This window comes from Acomys russatus, chromosome 26 (genome assembly GCF_903995435.1).
Source record: "Acomys russatus chromosome 26, mAcoRus1.1, whole genome shotgun sequence".
NCBI classification, from domain to species: Eukaryota; Metazoa; Chordata; class Mammalia; order Rodentia; family Muridae; genus Acomys; species Acomys russatus.
In genome coordinates this window covers 49,317,999-49,339,828 of record NC_067162.1, presented here as the reverse complement: position 1 = coordinate 49,339,828, position 21,830 = coordinate 49,317,999, and the positions used below count along the sequence as shown (strand labels likewise).

At 50.2% G+C, this 21,830-nt stretch overlaps 2 protein-coding genes across 2 annotated transcripts in view; one reads left to right on the top strand and one right to left on the bottom strand.

Annotated features, from left to right (window-relative positions):
* The window catches only part of Gnpat (glyceronephosphate O-acyltransferase), a 28,360-nt gene extending 18,743 nt beyond the window's left edge, over window positions 1-9,617 (bottom strand). The window contains exons 1-2 of the mRNA XM_051168583.1: window positions 9,364-9,617; window positions 1,388-1,570 (exon numbers count right to left, since the gene is read on the bottom strand). Of these exons, the coding sequence (XP_051024540.1) occupies window positions 1,388-1,570; window positions 9,364-9,435 (255 nt within the window). The 5' untranslated portion in view covers window positions 9,436-9,617. The remainder of the gene's footprint in view (window positions 1-1,387; window positions 1,571-9,363) is intronic.
* Window positions 9,618-9,653: 36 nt separating this feature from the next.
* On the top strand, window positions 9,654-18,629 carry C26H1orf131 (chromosome 26 C1orf131 homolog). Its single transcript, XM_051168980.1, has 7 exons — window positions 9,654-9,801; window positions 11,713-12,038; window positions 15,966-16,022; window positions 16,708-16,803; window positions 16,919-17,005; window positions 17,550-17,608; window positions 18,291-18,629. The coding sequence occupies exons 1-7, from the start codon at window positions 9,714-9,716 to the stop codon at window positions 18,421-18,423; spliced, it is 846 nt and encodes a 281-aa protein (XP_051024937.1). The 5' UTR covers window positions 9,654-9,713; the 3' UTR covers window positions 18,424-18,629.
* Window positions 18,630-21,830: the final 3,201 nt, after the last annotated feature.

Genomic DNA, 21,830 nt, shown 5'->3' with positions numbered 1-21,830 from the left:
ACCTCGCCCAGGCACGTGGCTCCACCATATATGCAACCATCTCGCCCAGGCACGTGGCTCCACCATATATGCGACCACCTTGCCCAGGCACGTGGCTCCACCATATATGCGACCACCTTGCCCAGGCACGTGGCTCCACCATATATGCGACCACCTTGCCCAGGCACGTGGCTCCACCATATATGCGACCACCTTGCCCAGGCACGTGGCTCCACCATATATGCGACCACCTCGCCCAGGCACGTGGCTCCACCATATATGCGACCACCTTGCCCAGGCACGTGGCTCCACCATATATGCAACCATCTCGCCCAGGCACGTGGCTCCACCATATATGCGACCACCTCGCCCAGGCACGTGGCTCTTTGCTCCCTAGTTTCATGTAAGGGTGCCTTGGTGTATGCACTTGATGAAGTGTCTCTGAGAACCCATCCCATCCCAACACTGCTATGCCGGACTGGAGTTACCTTTCTGCAAACCACACCTTGGTGCTCTAGTGCTGCCCTGAGGACTAAGTGGGAAGGAGACCAGGAACTAGGCCTAACCACTGAGAACTGACAGCATCTCCACGATGTCCAAGGCCAAGCAAAGACCAGGGGTTAAAAGCAGGAGTCAAGTCCACATGCAAATCAGAACGGAGCTCCTGCACCCCATCAGCTGTGCACTGCAGGGCGTGGCACTGCAGACCAAACCCAGCTCCCATGGGCTGCCACTCACCCCTGGAGCTCCCGGATCTGACTACCTCTGTCCTTAGGCTGCTCACACTGAAGCTCTTCCGACATTCTGCACGAACCTTCTTTCTATTCTGAAAACAAACTGTGGCTCCCAAGTTGTCGGATTCTTGAAAAGCTACTGATACAGAATGCTGCATCCAACACTTGACTGCAGCTGATGCGGGGTGACACATAGGCATAGAAGTCCTCAGAGCGGCACACAAACTTTTGTTTTGTTTCTAGGTTTTTTGAAACAGTGTTTCTCTGTGTAGCCTTTTTTTTTTCTAATAAAGTTTTAATGTTAAGGTCTGATGTGATCTGTACAGCTAAAAACTCTCTCTTTACCTCCTTCACCAGGAAAACCTGGATCTTTGTCAAAAACCTGGATCTTTTGTTAAAAACAAAACCCTCTCCACTCTCTTCACCAAGGCAGCTTTGCTCATAACTAATTAGCACCTCAAGTTGCGGGCTCTTCATTAGCCAGTTGTGTCTCTCATTTTACCATGCCACTGGCGCTGCGCTACTTCTGTCCTAACAAGATGACAGCACACATTTGAGTGTCCTGTAGCTACCCTAAAAGTATCCTTGAGGTGATAAAAGAAATTCAGGGGAACAAGAGAAGGACCCGTGAACAGCGGAGGAGGCTGGCTGTGTCGGAAGAACAAAGTTCTCACCTGCTTAATGACATAGTGAATCTCCTCAGAGTTGAGAACAAGGGACTTGATGTCTGCTGGCTTGCAGGGAGCGAGCCCCCGGTACAAGGGCGGGGCGTAGCCCTTCATGGCAAACTTCACATCACTGGCGCGCCTCCTCTCCTCTAGGACGTCCTCAAACTCACCCCACTTTTTGAGCTCTTTCTGTAAAGGAGGAAATGAAAGGAAGAATTATTAAAGCTTCCTTCTGAGCAGGGACTGGGTATTGTAATACTAGATTCATGGACTAAGAAAAAGACATGTCAACACCTTCCTGATCAATAAATTGATACTCAATTATTAATTATTATTAGACGGGGCTTTCTGTAGCCCCAGCTGGCATCAAACTCTCTATGCAGCCGACTCCTGATCTTCACCTACGCTTCCCAGCTCCAGCACTGGGGTCAGGCTCAAGCCATCAGGAATGGTGACCATGTGCTCTTGCTGTGTTGGCCCAGGGACCCCATCTAAGGCGTCAGGGTCTTCTACCTGCATCAGGAGCACCCCAGGGGGCAGCAGCCCTGGCCCGCGGGCCACACTCCTGATGACTATCTCTGTAGACTCAGCACTATGCCCACAAGCTTGTTCTATCTGCCTCCACTTAGCTTTACAAAGAAAACACATATTAGAAACCCCAAACTAAGGCCCAGTGTGGAGCGCATGCCTGTATTCCCAGCACTCGGGAGGCAGAGGCAGGGAGATCACTGTGAGTTCAAGGCCAGTCTGGTCTACAGAGCGAGTCTAAGACAGCCAGAGAACCCCTGTCTCAAAAAAGAAAAACAAAAACAAAAAAAGAAAAGAAATCCCAACTGAGTTGGGTGTGGCGGCACAGGCTTGTACAGTCCTTGCCCTTCAGGTGGGAACCATGAAGTACAGCCTAAGCGACATGACGCTGTCTCAAGACAAACCTAAGTCAGAGCAAGTAAGCAGTCTGTCCACTGCCTCGCCCTCCCCAGGTGTGCGCCCAGCTTGGTTCCACCCACCAAGGCCCTGCAGGGGTGCTCCACTGTCCACTGTCCTCCTGACCACGGAATTAACAGTGGCCCTGATAAGGAGATCGCTGTGGCCTGCCAGCTGCCAAGCGCCCGGTCTATTCTGAGGGCTTGACAAGCCGCAGCACAACCTCTGCGAGGCTGTCTCCAGCGTCCACAGGAGACTGCGCCTCCTGGGAGGCCCTCAGGCCAGCAGCACACAGTGTGGTGGGACCCGTGGCTCCCCACACCGCGGCCAAACTTGTTTACCACAACAAGCCAACAGGAAGCACACACAGCACCACAGCCCAGAAGTAGTTCCACTTCGTTCCTCCAGCTACAGAAGCACATATGGATGTATGTCTTACTCTAAACATGGGCCATGCCAAATATAATTTACCTCTCCATTTTATCTGTAGCAAGCACTGTTTTAAAACATTCGGTTTTTGTTGTTGTTTTGGTTTTTCGAGACAGGGTGTCTCTCTGTAGCCCTGGCTGTCCTGGACTCACTTGTAGACCAGGCTAGCCTCGAACTCACAGCGACCTGCCTACCTCTGCCTCCCTGCGTGCTGAGATTCCAGGCGAGCGCCACCATCTCGGGCTGTTAAAACATCTTAGTAGTTACATAATTACCATGCTTCATACTATCTTCATTGTTTTTTAACTACCAAAGTGACTTGTGCTCACTTAAAAATTCAGAAAACGCCAGAAAAACACAAACAAAAAAATCTAGGTTTGTGTGTAGTTCCCTAATGCAGAGACTATTCTAAAGAATGCTTGGTCCTAAGCAGACATGCCCCTCCCACCAGACACACGCTGTCTACTTGATATTGTCATGCAGTGTCATAACCATTTCTTGTCATCTCCATTTCTTCCCTTATTTCTGTCTTCCTCTACTGTAACATTACTAATCTTACTGTGGCTCACTCAGGCTGCACTCCACTCCTTGGAGTTGCATGGAAAGGCACAGCCATTCTTAGACATGAGCACACAGCATTTTCAGCATGAAGCTCTGCTGTGGCTGGGCCAGCATTCTCCCTTCCCCTTATCCCATGGCTCTGAAATTTCCCTACTTTGGTATTGAATTCAGTGCTCTCTCATCAATAGCAAAACAAAACAATCTCCCCCCTCCCTCCAAGTCAGTGCCGTTTTGCTCAGGGAGCTTCACCTTCCTCTCTAGCTCACTAGCTCGTACCCTTCAGGCCCCTCTCGGAGGCCCACAAACGCTGGCTGAGCACACTCCTCCTCCACTGGGCTTTGTTGCTGGTGGAGTTTGTTGTGGTTTTGTGGTGCCGCAGATGACACCCGGGGTCTTTACCATGCAGGTGAGGCAAATACTGGCTCTGAGCCACGTTACTGCCCTGTCACAGCTTAAACAGGAATTACATTCACTTCCAAAGCTTGCATCCACTTCTCCTCTCCCATCAAACTCTTTTGAGTTTCCAACATCTCCAAAAGCTGTCCGTTTTTGGATTGATTCTACAACCTGATTATTTTCCTGAAATATTCACTATTAACTGTCATCTCACCTACACCTTTGGTCACCATTTCTCCCAAGCCCGTTCTTATGGCCTCTGAGAATATATGGCACCTACTCCACATTCATAGGCCCCAGTCAGCTCGGCAACCCAACACCCCACATCACAACCACAACGGCCTCCCTGCCTCAGTGGTACCCTAGCTCACGCACTGCCTGCCACTGTATGCATTTCAAAACACAGGTTACTCCTTGCTTTTTAAAATACTTAAATCAGGTCCACCTATTTACTATAGGCCAGCGCCAGCCTGGTCTACAGAGAGTCCAGGACAGCCAAGTCTCCACAGAGAGTCCAGGGCAGCCTGGTCTCTACAGAGAGTCCAGGACAACCTGGTCTCCACAGAGAGTCCAGGACAGCCTGGTCTCCACAGAGAGTCCAGGACAGCCTGGTTTCTACAGAGAGTCCAGGACAGCCTGGTCTCTACAGAGAGTCCAGGACAGCCAAGTCTCCACAGAGAGTCCAGGACAGCCTGGTTTCCACAGAGAGTCCAGGACAGCCTAGTCTCCACAGAGAGTCCAGGGCAGCCTGGTCTCCACAGAGAGTCCAGGACAGCCAAGGCTACACAGAGAGTCCAGGACAGCCAAGGCTACACAGAGAGTCCAGGACAGCCTGGTCTCCACAGAGAGTCCAGGACAGCCTGGTTTCCACAGAGAGTCCAGGACAGCCTGGTCTCTACAGAGAGTCCAGGACAGCCAAGGCTACACAGAGAGTCCAGGACAGCCAAGGCTACACAGAGAGACCCTGTCTTGGAAAAAAAAAGTTCATGGTTATGCTTGGCTATCTAAGTCAGACTAGGCTACTGAGACCCTGCCTCAAAAAACCAGTAAGGCCAAAGTCATTTTCAGGGTCAGGTAAGACTTGTTCTGTCTAGCCCTGTCCACTGAAGACACAGCTCACCCGCTGTTTACTCCCTGGTCAGTGTACTGTTCAGGGACCGGAAGCCATGTGGCATCCTAGGCATGTAGGCCCTGCTGCTCTGCTGTTCCTACCTCAGCAGCATCACTCCTCTGAGAAGACTCTGGAACTCCCATAGAGCCACTCACACCTGCCCAGGCCTGCCCTGCGCCTACTCACATCCACTGCTTATGTGCTCACACTGTACCTGCGGATCAGTACATGGTAACCGTCATCCCCAAGGCAGGACACAGCATCAGCATGCCAGCATCTGGCCATGCTGCTAATTGCAGCCATCCTAACGTATCATATGCTTTCACTCGAAAGGCTGGAAAGTCTTGTTGAACTTTTCAGTTCTCCTTAATAAAGTAACAGCTCAGCCGGCGGTGGTGGCGCACGCCTTTAGTCCCAGTACTTGGGAGGCAAAGGCAGGTGGATCTATGTGGGATCTATGCCAGCCTGGTCTACAAAGTGAGTCCAGGACAGCCAAGGCTACACAGAGAAACCCAGTCTCGAAAAACAAAACAAACAAACAATAATAATAATAATAATAATAATTAATTAACAGCTGAAACTGGGACTCAACAAACTACTATTACATAATGTAAGGGCAAGTGTGATCTTAGGAACTTCCCGTCAGTGGCCTCAGGATTGGAAAGAAAACAGCATCTTCATCAGCAGGGAACACGAGGGCAGGATCCAGGACAACTAAAAACCTCAAATCAAGAGGACCAGGCACATGTGCACACACTGTAGCTTTACAAGTAGGTTCGACAACACCCCGCCCCCCATATCCCCATCACCTAGGTTCTCTAGTCCCTGTAATGTCAAGCCCAGGTCAGCATGGTCCCCACCACCTGTCCTTCTTAGCAGAGCACTGCCACATGCAGGAGCAGTGCCTCAGCATGTCTGAGTGGCTACTTACTCAAGAACACAGAGCAAGTCAGAGGCCAGGGGCAAGGTGTGGCTGAAGCCTGGCCCCAGCTCAGGCTACACAGCGGGCCTTCCTGGAGCCTCCCTCTCCACGGCCTTCCCTCTTTGTGCACCAGGCCCCTTGCTATAGACCAGGAATACAGCAGTAACAAGGCAGGCAGACTGCAGAGAGACGTGCCCTTCAGAAAAGCCGACACCACCAGGGAACTGAGTGGTTCCACCTTCCCCAGCAGAGCTAACCGTGGTGGTCAGTACACAACTGGGAAATGGCGTTCAGTGTGCTTCTCCGATTCTGTAGAGAATGCATTTAAGTGTCATCTTCTGTGACTCACACTTTGGTTTTCACTGACGGCTGTCTTACTGTACAGATGCCATACATGGTCAACAATCAGCCCTGGCTAGCCAGGACAGTCCCTGCTGTGACCACCCCCTCCCCCACTGGATGTGCTCAAGAAGGTTAAACAGGGTTGTTAATGAGGAAGTACTTTATACTGAGTGGTTCAGGCAATATTTGAGTTGGCCCTTGATATTAGTCAGTAACACAACGCTCTGCCACACAGAGGGGACCAGACAGCACATTTTCCTCATGAGAATACAAAGCCACAGTGGTGAAGCCCAGAGAGCAGGACTGGACTGGTAAGTCAGAGATGGGCACTGCCAGGCCAGGTGCAATCTGAGATTAGATATCTAACTAACTATCCAGACCTTTTACTGGAACTCTAGCAAGCAACCAAGGATCTGGATCGTGCATCTGGGACACAAACACACACACACACACACACACACACACACACACACACACACAGTCTTATGGGAAGAGCACGCTTCTAGCTGGCTTTAGACACATCCTGCCTGCAGATGACCTGCCAAGCCCACGTTCTCAAGCACGCCCTCCTCTTTTGGTTGGGTACCACATTCCTGACTCCTTGGATGCCTCCCAAACACTTAGGAAGCCTCTGGTTCCGATCATGATAATCCACAGCTGACAACCTTACATCCCAGATCGAAACTGCTCCGCCACCTGACTAACCGGCTCCTCCTCAGTACTTCCTATCGCTGGGAGATCAGCATCTGCCCAGCTGCCAAACCGCAGGAACCCGGCAGCCCACTCCAGACCGCCCTTCTTTCCTCGGGCCCTAGTGGCTCCCAGGGCTGAGGACGTCCTGCCCTGAGCATCGCACAGAGCCATCTTGCTCTAACTCATCTCCATGCTAAGCAGTCACCTTCCCATCCCTCACTCTCTAGAGTGAAGACCTTACTAGTGCAGACAGCCATGCCAGACGCCTGATGCCTTTATTAGACATTCTAGGACATAAACACAGAAGCCATGATACCCACGATATGTGACATTCTTTTAGGAAACGCTAATTTTGTCTTCTGTCTTCTTTATCTTTCTCTGATCAGTTTCCAAACACATGCAGGGCGGTGACTTTCTTACACAGTTACTTCAGCAGGTCCCCACCTCCCAGAAACTCAGTTTTGGTGTCATCTTTTAGAAGCCTTCTCCAGTGCCTGAACTAGCCAGGGGTCTCTCCCCGAGACGCCAACAACATTCAGTGCATGCTTTAATCACTGCCTTATTGATCTCGCTTGATCATCCTATCTCTTTACATTAAACACTTCCTTTGTCCTCAGAGGCGAGGCGGGCTTCCGCACTGAGACTAAAATTGGGAAACTGCAGGCACGCCTAATGTTTACATCCTTAGCAATATCTTGATATCACTCAAGAACTGCAGATTAGACAGAAAGCATTGCACAATTAACAGTGTGGGGAAAGTCGTTAGGCAGTCTGAAGTAGCCTATCAGAGTCATCAGCTGTGCAGCCACAACCATCAGCCAGAGCCACGGGTATGGGCTGCTGAGCCAGGCAGTGCTGGCGCACACTTTTAATGCCAGCACTTGCGAGGCAGAGGCAGAGGCAATCTCTGAATAATTCAAGGCCAGAATGGTCTACAAAGCAAGTTCCAGGATAGCCAAGGCTATACAGAGAAACCCTGTCTCAAAAACCAAAACAAAATAGAAGGGCTGTGTCCAGCTTCAAAAGTGGCAATGTTCATGACCACTCACCTTATTCACACAAAAAGTCGACAAAAATCTCATCATTAAAACAAAACACCCCAGCACATAAATGATGTAAAAGTCAACTCTTTTTATTAAAACATGCAAGGAAAATTCCAGTCGACACACAAACCTATTACATGCCAAGAAGCTTCTTAATTTAAGTTGGAACTATTTGGAAGCATCCTCTTCCCCAACACGCCTGCTTTAGAATAACTAGCTGTAAAAAGGAGGGAGAAGAATTTCCACCAAAGAGCCTTGTGGTGAAGTCAAGAGAGAGGCTCCAGCCACAGGCTTAAGGCAGCAGCAGTTCACATCAATCAGAATTTTATTTAGAAACAGTGAAAGAAGTGTGCCCACATTCCAAACGCCGTATCTCAAGGTAGCAATGTTCTCTCAGGAACCAGAGGGGTGTTTACTTTGCTCTTCTGCAGTTTTTTTCCTCTTTTGACCTTTCTACACAAGCTGACACTACACTGGACTTAAATCAGAAACTGGTGTAGCTGCCATGGCACGGAACATCCCCTGAAAGGCACTATTTGTCAAGAGTGGTGGTGTAGGCTCTAATCCTGGCTCTCTGGAGGCTAGCGCACGACAGCAAGATCAAAGGCAGCCTGGGGCTTCATAGCTAGTGCCAGGCCAGAGTACAAACCAAAAAGACCTTGTTTCAAAATAAAATAAGATATTAAAAATAAATGTCCCCAGGGATGGAGAGATGGCTCAAAGAGTTAAGAGAAATCCTTTCCCCGGCACCCTCATGGCGGCTCACAACAACTCAACGTCCAGAACTGGCTTCTGATGCACCAGACCCCACGTGGTGCACATACCTTCATGCAGGTAAACTCTCATACACATAAAATAAAAATCAATAAATCCTCCCCCAGGGCTGTGCAGTCCTACGTTGTGAAAAGGTGCCAAGAGCTTCCACCTTGATAACTACTCATGAATATTATAAGGGACCAACATTCCGTTGGAAACCAAACCAGGCAAACCACCAGAAGAGGAAGGAAGGGGAAGGGGTGGGTGTAGAAGGCAAGTTGGAGTGAAGCCAGTGGCAGCGGCGATCCTATGCAACGTGCGGAAAAAAAATAACGAGTAGAAGACAGTAGTTTCATTAGAGTGTTAAAAAAAAAAAAAAACTCCACTCGTATATGCTAGACGAATATTTTTCTCACAGCAATACTTGAGGGAGAGAGGTGGGGAAAGAAAAGGCGGGAGGTGAGGAGCTAGGAGTCTCCTCCGGCTGGGTCAGCACACGGGCAGAACTCTGCCAAACGCCCTCGGCGGGCACGGAAGCCTCCAATTCCCGCTTGTGCTCGGGGCTCCCGGCCTGAAGGGGCACAAGGGACGGAGGCACCACCAACGACAGAAACTTGTAAAAGCAGACACGTTTACCGAGATGCACACACATGGTTGCCGTGGATACCAAGCCAAATACCCATATCCTGCAGAGAGGGGCGCCAGGACCTCCCAGGAAAGGAGTCGTGGGCTGGGGACAGGAGTCAAGAGCGGCTGTTCTTCCCCGCGACGTCGCCCCGGGCCTTGGTCCCCCCCAGGCGCCTACCGCGTAGAGCACCGTGCCGAGGCTGGCAGAGCCGACCGAGAAGCGGGAACTGGAGGAGCTAGGAACGTCCATGGCGCGGCTGCCGTCCCGGGCGGGGCCTGGGCTCGTCTGTTAGGCTTGTGTGGTGCAGCCGCTGGGGGCGGTTCTTCCGAACGAGGCGGCTCCAACCCGCCCAGGGCGGTGGCTCTCTGTACGGCCACCGCACCGGACCCCGGGCACCGCCATCTTAACAGGACGGATGCCGCGCAGGGCCCCGCCCCCACCCACCCCGAGCACGCGCAGAAGCCGAGCCGGAAGCGGAAGTGGTGGGTTGTGTGCCGGATTCGGGGATCAGTGAGCATTAGGTTCCCATGGCGGCGGAGCGAGAATCGGAGTCCGCTGAGCCTCCTGGCTCTGAGACGCTGCTGGACGCCGTGCTGCGGACCCTCTACGACCTGGGTGAGCGTTTAGCTCCAGAGAGGAGGCGGCCAAGGACAGCGAGACGCATCCCAGACGCGGCGCGTGTCCGGGTCACCCGATGTCCTGGCGCCATGCCGTCCGACTTTACCCAGCGGCGCCTCCCTCCTGGCCGACCTTTCGCTCTCCTTCTCACTGTGCGGGAAGGAAAAAAATCAGAGCTTGTTACTAAAGATAGGCAACTGGTAGAAGGAACGTCACTCGCACGCCGATTGCCTGACTTTTAGAGCCAAACACGCAGCAAATGCAGTATTATGTTTATTAAAGAGCGGTTACCCAAAATGCTAAGCTCATTTACACGATTAAAAAAGTAGTTTAGAGGGGGCTGGAGAGATGGCTCAGTGGTTAAGAGCACTGTGTGTTCTTCCGAAGGACCTGAGTTCAGCCCTCAGCACCCACGTGGCAGCTCATAACTGTCTATAATTCCAGTTCCAGTGAATCTGATACCTACATACCAGTGCACATAAAATAAAACAATTTTTAAAGTAGTTTGGAGCCGGGCGTGGTGGCTCATGTTTTTAATCCAAGCATTCTGGGAGGCAGAGGCAGGCGAATCTCCGAGTTCTAGGCCAGCCTGGTCTACAAAGTGAGTCCAGGACAGCCAGGGCTACACAGAGAAATCCTGTCTCAAAAAAAGTAAAATAATTAAAATTAGAAAAGTAGCTTAGAACTTGGAAGAAGGTACTAGGTGTACACGCTTTTGTGCTTTCCCTCAATATATGTCAGAGCAACGGTTTTGTGTGTGTGTCTGTGTGTGTATCTTCCTCCCCCCTCCCCCCATTGATCCCTTTGCTACACTGAGAAAGGAGCACCAGAGGCTAATGGTAAAGGTTCCCCTTCAGAGCTCAGGTCTCAAGTCGTAGAGCCTGATAACCCTTCCTGCGCTGTGTTTACTTGTCCTGTGTAGATTCTCTGTGTCCACAGAGTAGAGGGCACACAAGACTTGGCCTCCGACTTTCACAAGTTTTAAGACTAACTTTTAAAATCCTGAACACAATTTATGTCCACATATGCTGGAATTCATTATATGAGTTGCACCGATGCCCTGGACACTGCCCACTCATTTTTATATCCATTCTGCCAGAGTTAAATTGGCTCTGAGTATGTGTTTAGAGAGGGCACAGCTGGTGTCTAGGAAGCGCTTGTGCTCACACCGTAAGTCAGTAATGAGGCCTAGAATTTTGGTTCAAATTTGAGGTCACTAGTAAGAGTCTGAGCAGAAAAGACAAACAGAAGATGACACATTAAGTAGAAAGTGAAGGTATTCAAATTAAGGCAGTTTTCCTAGAGTCTCTTTAATTCATAACTGAAAGAGGAAGACCGGGCCATGTACCTGTCGCCTTGCAGTGTGGTAAAAAGAAAAAGCAGTGTAGAGGCAAGTGTGTTTAGTATAAAGAAAGGGGGAATTGCAGGTTACAGTCCTGGGGACTATGGCTCTGACGCTCCAGAGTAGGGAGCAGTGTGAGGACTGGAGAATCAGTTATGTTAGTCAGGGTCAGCAGTGTACATGGCCCCCTAGGCAAGAAGGGCAGCCTTTGGATTTCTTATATAAAGTAGTAGGTTTTTTTCAAGCTACATTATTTGCTTATTTCTGTGGGTGTGTTTGTCACCCCTACCATGTCGAAATGAGAAAACAACTTATGGGAGCCAGTTCTCACCTTCTACCATGTGAGTCCTGCGGGTCAAACTCAAATTATCAGGCCTGGCAACAAGCACTGTGGCCGCAGTTTGTTTCTTTGTGGGTATGAATGGGTGCAGGTGTCTGGGCCATGTGCAGAGTGACATGTCCTTTCGTATTGATATTAACTAAAAAACCAATTTATTTTTTTTTATTTTTATTTTTATTTTTATTTTTTTTTTTTTGCTTTTTACTTTTTATGTTGAAACAAACAGGAGAGACAGAAGGTGAAGCAAAGCAGAAAAGGATCAGAAAGAAGAGAGAAAAGAAGAGAGACACAGAGATGGTGACAGACATGGCTGCCGAGCCGCTTCCCCTGCCTGGACCTCCTTCGCGAGGCCAGAGAAAGGGTGCTTCCAGCTTTTTCAAGGAACTCAAAGAAGAGCTGCGGTCTGCTGCTGCTGCTCCTGCAGACATCCCTACGCCTGCTGCAGCCTTGTTCTCTCTCCCAAAGAGCAGCAGCAAGCTAGTGGAAGTGGTTGAGTTTCATAGCAAAAGGAAAAAGAGAAAAGCTAAGTCAGATGAAGATGAGCGTGCACAGGTAATGGATCGCCTGGTTTATATCTGTGTGGTGAGGGGGCTTCAGGTCACCACGGCGACTTCCAGGCCCTGGCAGGACTTGGTTCTTATCCACCGTCTGGGCCAGCTGCCCAGATTCCCAAACCCAGTGCCACAGGAAAGTGGTTGCTGACTATAAATGTTGGTTGCATGCTGGGCAAATTAGGACATTGGTGCTTTGAGGCCTTAGGAATCCAGAAACACTCCAGTCAGCCGAATAGTGATTGCTCAGTGCTTGGGAGGTAACCAGCTGCAAATGCATGAGCCCAGGCTAGCCTAGGAGGTAGCCAGCTACAGATCCAGGAGCCCAGGCTAGCCTAGGAGGTAGCCAGCTGCAGATCCAGGATCCCAGGCTATCTTAAGAGTTGCAGGGTACTTGTCAGGCATGGTGACTTACACTTCTAATCCCAGTACTTGGGAGGAGGCAGAAGCAGGCGGATCCCTGAATTCAGGGCCAGCCTGATCTACATAGTGAACGGTGGCCTACATAGTGAGACCCTGACCTCCCACCATAAGAAAAGGTTTCAGGCTTTAATAAAGCAGGCCTGCATAGCTACTTTCCTACTTACTAAGCCTCTGGCTGTCAGTGCTCAGAAGCGAGCCAGTTCTCTGCCCCGTGCCTGGAGCTACTCTAGGACACAGCACCGCTCCAGCTGTTCTAAGGCGCAGCCAGCGTTGAGTGAAGTGCGCCCCAGCCCTTGCTCCCTGAACTCGCGATCTGGTGGAGAGGTGACTCTCTTTTCCTGTGCAGCACTCTCCTTCACATAACTTGTAAACCCTACCTCAAATTCAGTCTGTTAAGGAAGTGGTTACTCCCACAAATGCTCTTCTCTGCCCCCCATTTCCTGGCAACAAGAATATACTAATGGATTTTTACAATTCATTGCTAAAATCCAGACATCTGCCCTTCTTTAGCCTAACTCATGCCCCATAAACCTTAATCAAAAAAGAAAGTGGGATTTGTGTCACTATCTTAAGGCAGCTGTTAGAAATCACCACAGACGTAGTGCCTCAGAGCAACAGAGAATTATTATTAGTCTTGCTGTTGCAGAGGCCAGAAGTCCAAGGCCAAGTCTGACAGGGCCACACTCCTGTGAGGACTCCAGCACTAGAGAAGCCTTCCTGGCCTCGGATCGCGGTGGTCTGACTGCAGTCTCGGCATTGCCTTTACATGTATCTTAGCCCTGTGAGTCTAAGCCCATAGTTCCTGTACCTCTCTCTCTCAGGACACCTATCGTTGGTTTTAGGGCCTTCCCTAAATCCAGGATGTTCCTCACCTCAGAAGAGCCTTAACTGCACTCTAAAATCATTTTTTCAGATAAAGTTCCATAAGCAGGTTTCTGAGTTAGGGCACGGTTATTCTCTTTTTGGGTGTTGTTGCGAAGGACCTGTGCTTCTCAGTGGTGAGCACTGGAGGCAGAGCTTGACCCTGACCCTGCCTGTTCAGATGAGGGCTTGTGGATCTGAAGTAAGCACCAAGGTCAGGTTCTGACCCCGGGCTCCCTGGCTTCCAGGCTGTATACTTAGCTGCTGCTTGGGAGATAGAATACAGGTTATTTTGGGTTCTGTGGCCTTTGATAAGACCAATGGGAGGATCCGGAGGTATCACCAGACCTGAAGACACCTCCACAGGTCATTGCTAAATAGCCCAAATAGCACAGTGTTTACCCAGCCTGGCGCCCTCCTCTCCTCGTTCTGAGCACCCTTGTGGGTCAGGTTTTGGAAGAGTCATCTGATTGAGGCACTCCACACTGGCCAGACTGAGTACGTTTTTCCTGTTTTTAAAACTGCTTCTACTTGAAAGCAATATTACCAGTAGGACATTTTAAACAATGATTTTTAAAGTTTGTCTATCTAGATTTTTATTGCATATTGGTGGGTACCATGGTACATGTGTGGAGGTCAGAGGACAACCTATAGGAGTCAGCTCTCTTTTCACATGTCAGAGCCAGGGAATAAACTCAAGTCATTGTTCTTTGTGGAAAATGCCTTTATCCAAAGCACAGTCATCTCAGAAGTCCACTGAGACTTTTGTCTTTTCTTGGTGGTGGTAGGGGCTTTGTTTTGTTCTTTTCAAATCAGGGTCTCACTATGTAGCTCTGACTGTCCTGGAACTCATTATATAGACCAGGCTGGCTTTGAACTCACAGAGATCCTCCTGCCTCTGCCTCCCAAGTGCTGGGATTAAAGGCGTGCACTTTAATACAGCTGGCATTTTTTTCTTTTTAAGTCAGTGACACACAGAAGACACTGCTCTGGGGCATGTCAGCTACCTAGTGCACAGGCAGGGTCACTGAGCCTGGAGCTCAGCTTCCACATGGAGAAGAAAGAAGGGACATGGGGTCTGCACAGTGATTGCATGCCTGCCTCTGCAGGCGGGGACTATGCCCCGAGGAAGCAGGGCGACCACTTCCTCCTTGGGGCTGTCGTCCTCTCAGGGGCTGTATGGACTTTACCACTCTGTTTTGCTGCTGTGACAGCTGGGCCCTGGGATTTGACCAACCTTGACAAAGTTGGTCAAATGCCTTTGTCCTTGACAGTAGTCTCCTTAGGTCTCAACCGTCTGGAGAGTCCCATGGGCCTGAAACCATGGCCGGGGGTGTGACAAAACATTTGCCACAGCAGTACCACCAGCGGTTAGGAACCAAAACTGGTGTTTCTCAGAGAACTGTCATTCTGCCTATGGGGAAGGAGGGGCAGGGGAGGTGAAGGCAGTGACTTCAGGCCTCTGCTTACACACCAGTGCTTTGCCAGCTCCTTGCTGCGAAACACAGATGGTTCTTTGCTTTTTCTTGTTTTATCCTTCCGTCTTTAAGCCGAACATCCATAAAATACATGCTGTCAGGGTTGAAGAGATGACTCAGCTATTAAGAGCACTCACCTAGTGCTCTTGCAGAGGACCAAGGTGCAGTTCCCAGCACCCACATGGTGGCTCACAGCCATCTGTCACTACAGTTCTAGGGGATAAGAACTGTTTGTTCAGTCGCACACACACATAGTGCACACACATACAACTAGGCACACACACATAAAAAAGTAACGTTTAAAAACAAAAACATGCTCTCCACTTCCGCTTGTGAGTTTTTTTGTAAAGACTCTGAGCAGCAGATGGAGTTGGTGCTTAGATGTGTGGCCTGGCTCCAAGACCTTTTCCCTAGTTTTTCTTTGTGATGAAATGCGCGTAACAGGTTTGGTACATAAGTTCGTGCCATTGCCACCAGCCGCCTTCAAAGTGTCTTCATCCTGTAGAGCTGCTGCTGGCCCCCTTCCAGCCCAGCACCTCTGTTCTGCTTTCTCTCTTGGATAACAACTCCCCTTGCGGGATGGGGCCACTCTTGCCCTCTGTGACAGGCCTATGTCACCATGGCCTCATGTTCATCATGACATGGTTTCTTTCTCGTGGTGTTGCCTCATGTTTGCTACGGGTGCACTCTGCCTCCGAGCCAGGTGCCAAGCCAGACTTTCTTCCTTTAAAGGAGCCTGCTCATCTGGATCGCCCTTGGATTGAGCTTTTGTGATCGTTTCTGTACAGACACCTTTGCAGCCCCTGGCAGGTAGAGCTGCTGGCTGTCCCCACTCTGTTCTTACTGTCCTGAGGACAGTGCCACAGTGTGTCCACAGCAGCTGCGCCTGCAGCACTTTTGTCTGCGGAGGTTAAGTTTTCCGTTTTTCAATGTCCTTGACAAGGCTTGTTATTTTCGGGGTTTCTACTGGGGGGTTGTTTTTAATTCTTATTTTATACACTTACACAGAGTTGTTGGGTTTTCTGTTCTGAGACAAGGTTTCATGGTGTGGCCCAGGCTGGCCTCAAACAGAGGCACCACATCCTGCCTCTTCTCCTTGGATCACAGGTATGTGGTACTATAACCGGCTAATTGGTAGTTTCTAACAAAATTTGTTTTCTTTACAGACTAAAATAAGGGCTCTTGAAGAAGATGTGGGCATTCAAGAATTTAACCTAGAAAAGGTGAGCATTCTGAGGAAACTCCTAGCTCCTCTTTAAGGCTTGCATTGCTAACTATGAACTGATGACTTTAATGCAGGACTAGCCTTCCTCATAGAGTCTGGTCTCAAGGCTAGGGACGTGGCTAGCTTAGTCTCACAATCGTCATATGACTAACTGCTGTTCACTTCCTAGCACCAGGGTTGACAGTGCAATTCAGCGATGTGGTGAGCTAGAAACTCGGGGCTATGTGTGTGCAGTGCAGAAGGTTTCCAAGCCTCTGAGAAAAGAAGTGGGCAGGAAGGAGTCTCTTAGGCACTGAGCACAGGCGCTGCTGACCGCCTCTTCTGAAGACAGTTGCGTCTGATCTGCTGTGGGCAGCATCCTCCCGTGGGCAGCATGTTTTTGTTCGTGGCTGCCCCTCTGGCACTGGCCTAGTTGAGAGCATCTGGTGTATAGAGTGCTGCCTGTGTTGCAGTGCTGCCAGGAGTTACAGAGATATGCATGACTATTATGCAGAAATCATCCGTAGTTGTAGTTTCTGCTGTGGGTTAAGCCAGGAGGAAACCCTGAGAGGGTGATACGAGAGCCTGGTGGGGCTTCCTCAGCCACAGCTGCACTGTGGGGCCATGGCTGTGGGGCCAGCATGTCTGAGAGGCTGGGGGTGGGGGCGCGGTTAGCACTGGGTCTGACTGTTGTGCATCCACAGGCTCGTTTGGAAGTCCATCGCTTTGGGATCACAGGCTACGGCAAAGGAAAAGAAAGAGTCCTGGAACGGGAGCGGGCCATCATGCTGGGGGCTAAGGTGAGGGGCTGGCCGCCATGGCCAGGCCTGAGGGGAAGGGGCAGCACGGGGCACTGTGCCTTTTTATTATTTGCAGAATAAAAACTGATGCTGTGTCTTTATTCTTTCCTTTCAGCCTCCCAAAAATAGTTACGTGAATTACAAGGTTTTGCAGAAACAAATAAAAGAGAAAAAAGCAGCAGTGGAAGAGGAAAAGAGGAAGGTAGGTGTGGTGTGTCTGCCTAAGTGGCCAGCCTGGGGCAGTCACAGCTTGCCAGGCGCTCAGGACACCAGATTTGCTGATAAGTGCCCCCGTTATATCAGCCAAGTCTAATCAGGCCACCTGAGGCATCTGGCCTGGTCATGAGTAAGGTAAGGCTGGCTTTGAGGCAGCAGGTCATTACCACAGTGTCTGCTGTTGAATGCCTACCTTGTGCCCAATGGTGTTGGTACATGGCTGTGGTTGCCCCAAGGGAGCCCTGTCCTCCAGGAGCCATGCCCATGAGGGACAGCTATGACCAAGCCCTTGGGTTTTTGTGACAGGGTCTCACAGTGTTGCTCTGGCCAACTTAGAAGTGTCACTCTCCTGCCTCCTCTTCTGAGTACAGAGTCACAGGTATGCACCAGCAGATCCTGTCACATTCTGTAGCAGACTTGAAAATGTTGTAAATAAATGGCATTTCTGTGACTTTTTGTCACAAACCTCTTGTCCTATTTCTGAATATTCGTTATCCATTACTGACTTACTATCTTAAATTTTAATTCAGGCTCAGGACACAGACATTTTCAAGAGAAAGAAGAGGACGGGGAAAGGACAGGAAGACAGGTGAGTGTGGCTACAGAGCCAGCCTGACGCCCCCCCAGCACTGAGCTGTTAGGTGCCTGCAGACATGGCTGGAGTGCTCCCATCAGGGGTAGGGACTGAACTGAGGGCTCTTGCTTATACGCAACAGCTGTGCTCCTGACTGAGCCCTCTCCCCAGCTGCTGCCACTTTTTCTGGACAGGACTTTTTATCTCTATTTTCTGCTGTTTAATCTGTGCTGACCAGTTTTGTCACTGGCTAAGCCATGTAGTTGGTTCCCTGGGGTACCTTGAGGCCTCAGTTTCCTGCTCAGGCCTGTAAAGAAGGTGGGTTGGGAAACTGCCCCACATCAGCCAACTGCATCAGAACTGAATCCAGAACCTTTTCTGGTCTCATATTATCAAAGGCCAGACACCTCCAATGACTGGTGAGAGGCTGAAGCTGGCATGGAGGCCAGACTTGCCTCCATCTTGAGCAAGCCTGTTGGCATGGATGGCCTGGCGGGCCCCACACGCACTGTGGAGCATCTTGATGCAGAGAAGTAGCCAGCAAGGAGCCTGGAGCCTGCCTCAGCTTCAGTGGAGGGTTCCCTCCCCTCCTCACACCGTGCTCCACGTCAGCTCTTCAGCTTAGCTCTTCTCAGAGCAGTGTCTGTCAGTTGAATGGCGCTAACTGCCTGGCACCTTTCTCTCACTTTCAACACAGGAGATCCAAGAAGTCGGCTCCCAGCATTTTGTCAAATGGACGGGTTGGACAAGTTGGAAAATTCAGGAACGGGACATTGATTCTAAGCCCCACTGATATCAAGAAAATAAACTCTTCCAGGGTATCTAAGTGAAGTGCTTTGTTAGCTCCAGAGAGGAGTGAGAACACGTGACAGTGCTGACACAGGGCCCCGCAAAACCTGCAGGCTGCCCTCTCATGTTCCAGAGGATCTTTTCCATTTGAGGAGCAAGTCTGATGAACAGGGCAGTGACCCTGCTGAATGCCGGGCTGAGCCCAGGCTCCACTCCAAAGGCATACCCCACCCTGGGCGTACAGCAGTGTTAGCGCTGGGTTCTGGCCCGAGCCCAGGCTCCCCACTCCCGTGTGCTGTGGAGGTGAAGGCATACCCAACCCTGTGCGTACAGCAGTGTTAGTGAGCGCTGGGTTCCGGCCCAAGCCAGGCTCCACTCCCGTGTGCTGTGGAGATGAAGGCATACCCAACCCTGTGCGTACAGCAGTGTTAGCGCTGGGTGCTGGCCGGTGCTCAGGCTCCACAGCTGTTTCTGCTTGCTGGAGTCGGCAAGTTTAGTTGCAGTCCACTTTTTCACAGTTTCACTGTCTCGTAAGTGTTTGTGAATGACATTAAAGTGCCTTTTGGACTCATGGAAACTAAGAACGCTTGTCATCTGTTGGTTTTGTGAAAAAGCAGTTCTGTTGTCAGCCTGTTACACTTTGTAAGAATTTCCAAAAATACACCTCCGTAGGCGTATGAGTGACTGTGTTGAGTAATACACAGGCGGCTCTAACTGGCTCCCCGCGCCTACTTGGAGCTTTGACCTCCCAAGCCATGTTTACATGATGTTAGCCCTACCCCCATGTCAGCTGAGGTGCACTGCAGGAAAATCTCCAGTGGGAAGAGCAAGTCAGAAATTCAGTTCCTGTCCAGCAAGCCATGCAATGCAGGACATAAAACCTACAGGTCACGGCCAGCTGTTAGGAGCTGTCAGGTGGCCCTGAAAGCATCGCCAAACAGATTACAGGATGGAATTGGTTAGATTTTTAAAGCTTCCCTGTGTGTATGTGAGGGCAGGTGTCTCACAGTGTTTTTGTGGAAGTCATCGGACAAGCTTTCAGAGGTTGGTTCTCCACTTCCACCATGTGGGTCACAGGCTGAATTAGGGTGTCAGCCTTGGCAGCAGGCTCCCTCACCCACTGAGCCATCTCCACTTCCACCATGCGGGTCACAGGCTGAAGTAGGGTGTCAGCCTTGGCAGCAGGCTCCCTCGCCCACTGAGCCATCTCCACTTCCACCATGCGGGTCACAGGTTGAATTAGGGTGTCAGCCTTGGCAACAGGCTCCCTCGCCCACTGAGCCATCTCAACAGCTCAAGTCAGAAGAGCTTAAACGTGACAACACTAGGAAACAAAGCCTACGGTACAGAGATGACCTATTAAAGGGGGCCAAGTGACTCCATCTTTTTTTTTTTCTTCTTCATTTCTTTTTTTATGTTTGTTTCTGTTTTTCAAGACAGGGTTTCTCTGTGTAGCCCTGGCTGTCATAGAACGCACTTTGTAGACCAGGTTGTCCTCGAACTCAGAGATCCGCCTGCCTCTGCCTCCCGAGTGCTGGGATTACAGGCGCGCCACCCAGCTGACTGACTCCTTTTCAAGGAGAGCCTAGGGACTGGTGGCCCACCTCCAAGAGCCGTCAGAGCACAGACAGCCAAGGACTCGGCCAGCTTGGACCAAAGTACCAGTATAAGTGGCTAGCCTTGGTTTCTGCTTTTTAATTTACTATTATAAATATTTATGCTCAACCCTTAACAAAAGGCAGAGAAGTATACTATGCAAATACTTAAAGCTCAGTGTACTGGCCACTAAGTATTCTAGAAACACTTCAGAGGTTTTAAGTCAGCACTCTTGATAGACAGGGTTTCTCTGTAGGTTTGGCTGTCCTGGAACTCACTCTGTAGACCAGGCTGGCCTCAAACTCACAGCAGTCCACCACCCAGCCCAGCAGCAGTTTTCAACCTGTGGGTCGAGCCCCCTGTCACAGCAGTCACCTAGCTATTTATATTACAATTCATAACAGTAACAAAATTACTATGAAGTAGCAACAAGATCATTTCATGGTCGAGGGTCACCACAGCGTGAAGAGCTGTGTTAAAGGGACACAGCATTAGGATGGTTGAGGACCACTGCGCCACAGAGAAATGGCCATCAGAAGAAAGTCCTCTAAGGAAAGCAGGGTCACGCCTGAGTTCTCAATCTAGGCACCAAGTCAGGGCCCTAGCCTCAGTGCACCTCTTCAGGCTTGCTCCTGACAGGCAGGGCTGGTGGAGGGCGTGGCCAGGCGCTGGTGACCTCAGTCACTGCCGACTTGGACTACCATGGCTAAGAAGCACTGTTCCCTGGTGGGGAAGATGATGTCACCCTAACCCACCTATCACACCACTAGCAGCCAGAAGCAGCACCTGTCCCAATGCTTGCCTGGTAGTCCTGTGACTGCCTCCTTAACTGCAGTGACTTCTCTCTCCCTCTGCACAATCCACCTACCTCAGCTCAAGCCTTCTCTGCAACTCATACCATTTTGTAACCTACCATACTGTCCCCGTAACCCACACCAAGCCCTGTAAATCTTGTATGTCCTCCACAGCACTGCTCTTGTATCCCCCACCATACCAACTCGTGACTGCTTTTGTGTGTGTTCATGTATGCACAGGTACATATATGTGTTCAAGTCTGTGAACACGTGTGGAGACCAGGATCACCTCAGCTGTCATTTCTTAGGTATTCTCCACCTTGCTGGTCGCTTTGTTTCTTGTTCTGTTTTCTTTCTTTCTTTCTTTCTTTCTTTCTTTCTTTCTTTCTTTCTTTCTTTCTTTCTTTTTCCTGGTCTCGTAGACCAGGCTGGCCTCAAACTCACAGCAATCCACCTACCTCTGCCTCCCGAATGCTGGGATTAAAGGCGTGTGCCACCACCGCCTGGCCCTGTTTTCTTTCTTTCTTTCTTTTTTTTTTTTTTAATCTTTATTTTTATTCCATATGTATTGCTGTTTTGCCTGCCTGCATGTCTCTGTGAGGGGGTCAGATCTCCTGGGGGGTAGAGTTAGAGGCCATTGTGAGCTGCCATATGGGGCTGGGGATTGAACCCTGGTCTTCTGGAAGAGAAGCCAGAGCTCTTGACCACTGAGCCGCCTCTCCAGCCCCTCATCTGTTTTCTCATTCTCAGGTAAGTGTAGGAATCCTGCTGTTAAAGCTTGCCACGCCCTCTTCTCCAGAGTGCCTGGCTTGCCCTCACCAGCAGACAGCTCTGGCCTGGTCTTCAGCGTCTCACTGGGTTATTAATTTGTGTTGTAGAGCACTGACACCTTATGGTGAACATGAGGACAGTGGTGACATATCAGCAATCAACCAAGATAACAAGGGGACAAAGCTGGGCTGGGGGGGGGGGGGGGGGGGGGGGAGGCTAGTAGCTGACCAGAAAGGAGAGAACATTGTTCAGCTTTTTTGAGTTGCTTTGGTTTTTCTTTTTCCTTT

Bases quoted from the DNA above. Each gene is read 5' to 3' on its own strand.
- C26H1orf131 (XM_051168980.1), top strand. From the start codon at position 9,714: ATGGCGGCGGAGCGAGAATCGGAGTCCGCTGAGCCTCCTGGCTCTGAG. The intron at 16,023-16,707 runs GTGAGCATTCTG...GTGCATCCACAG, and splicing joins AAGAATTTAACCTAGAAAAG to GCTCGTTTGGAAGTCCATCG. The intron at 17,609-18,290 runs GTGAGTGTGGCT...CTTTCAACACAG, and splicing joins GGGAAAGGACAGGAAGACAG to GAGATCCAAGAAGTCGGCTC.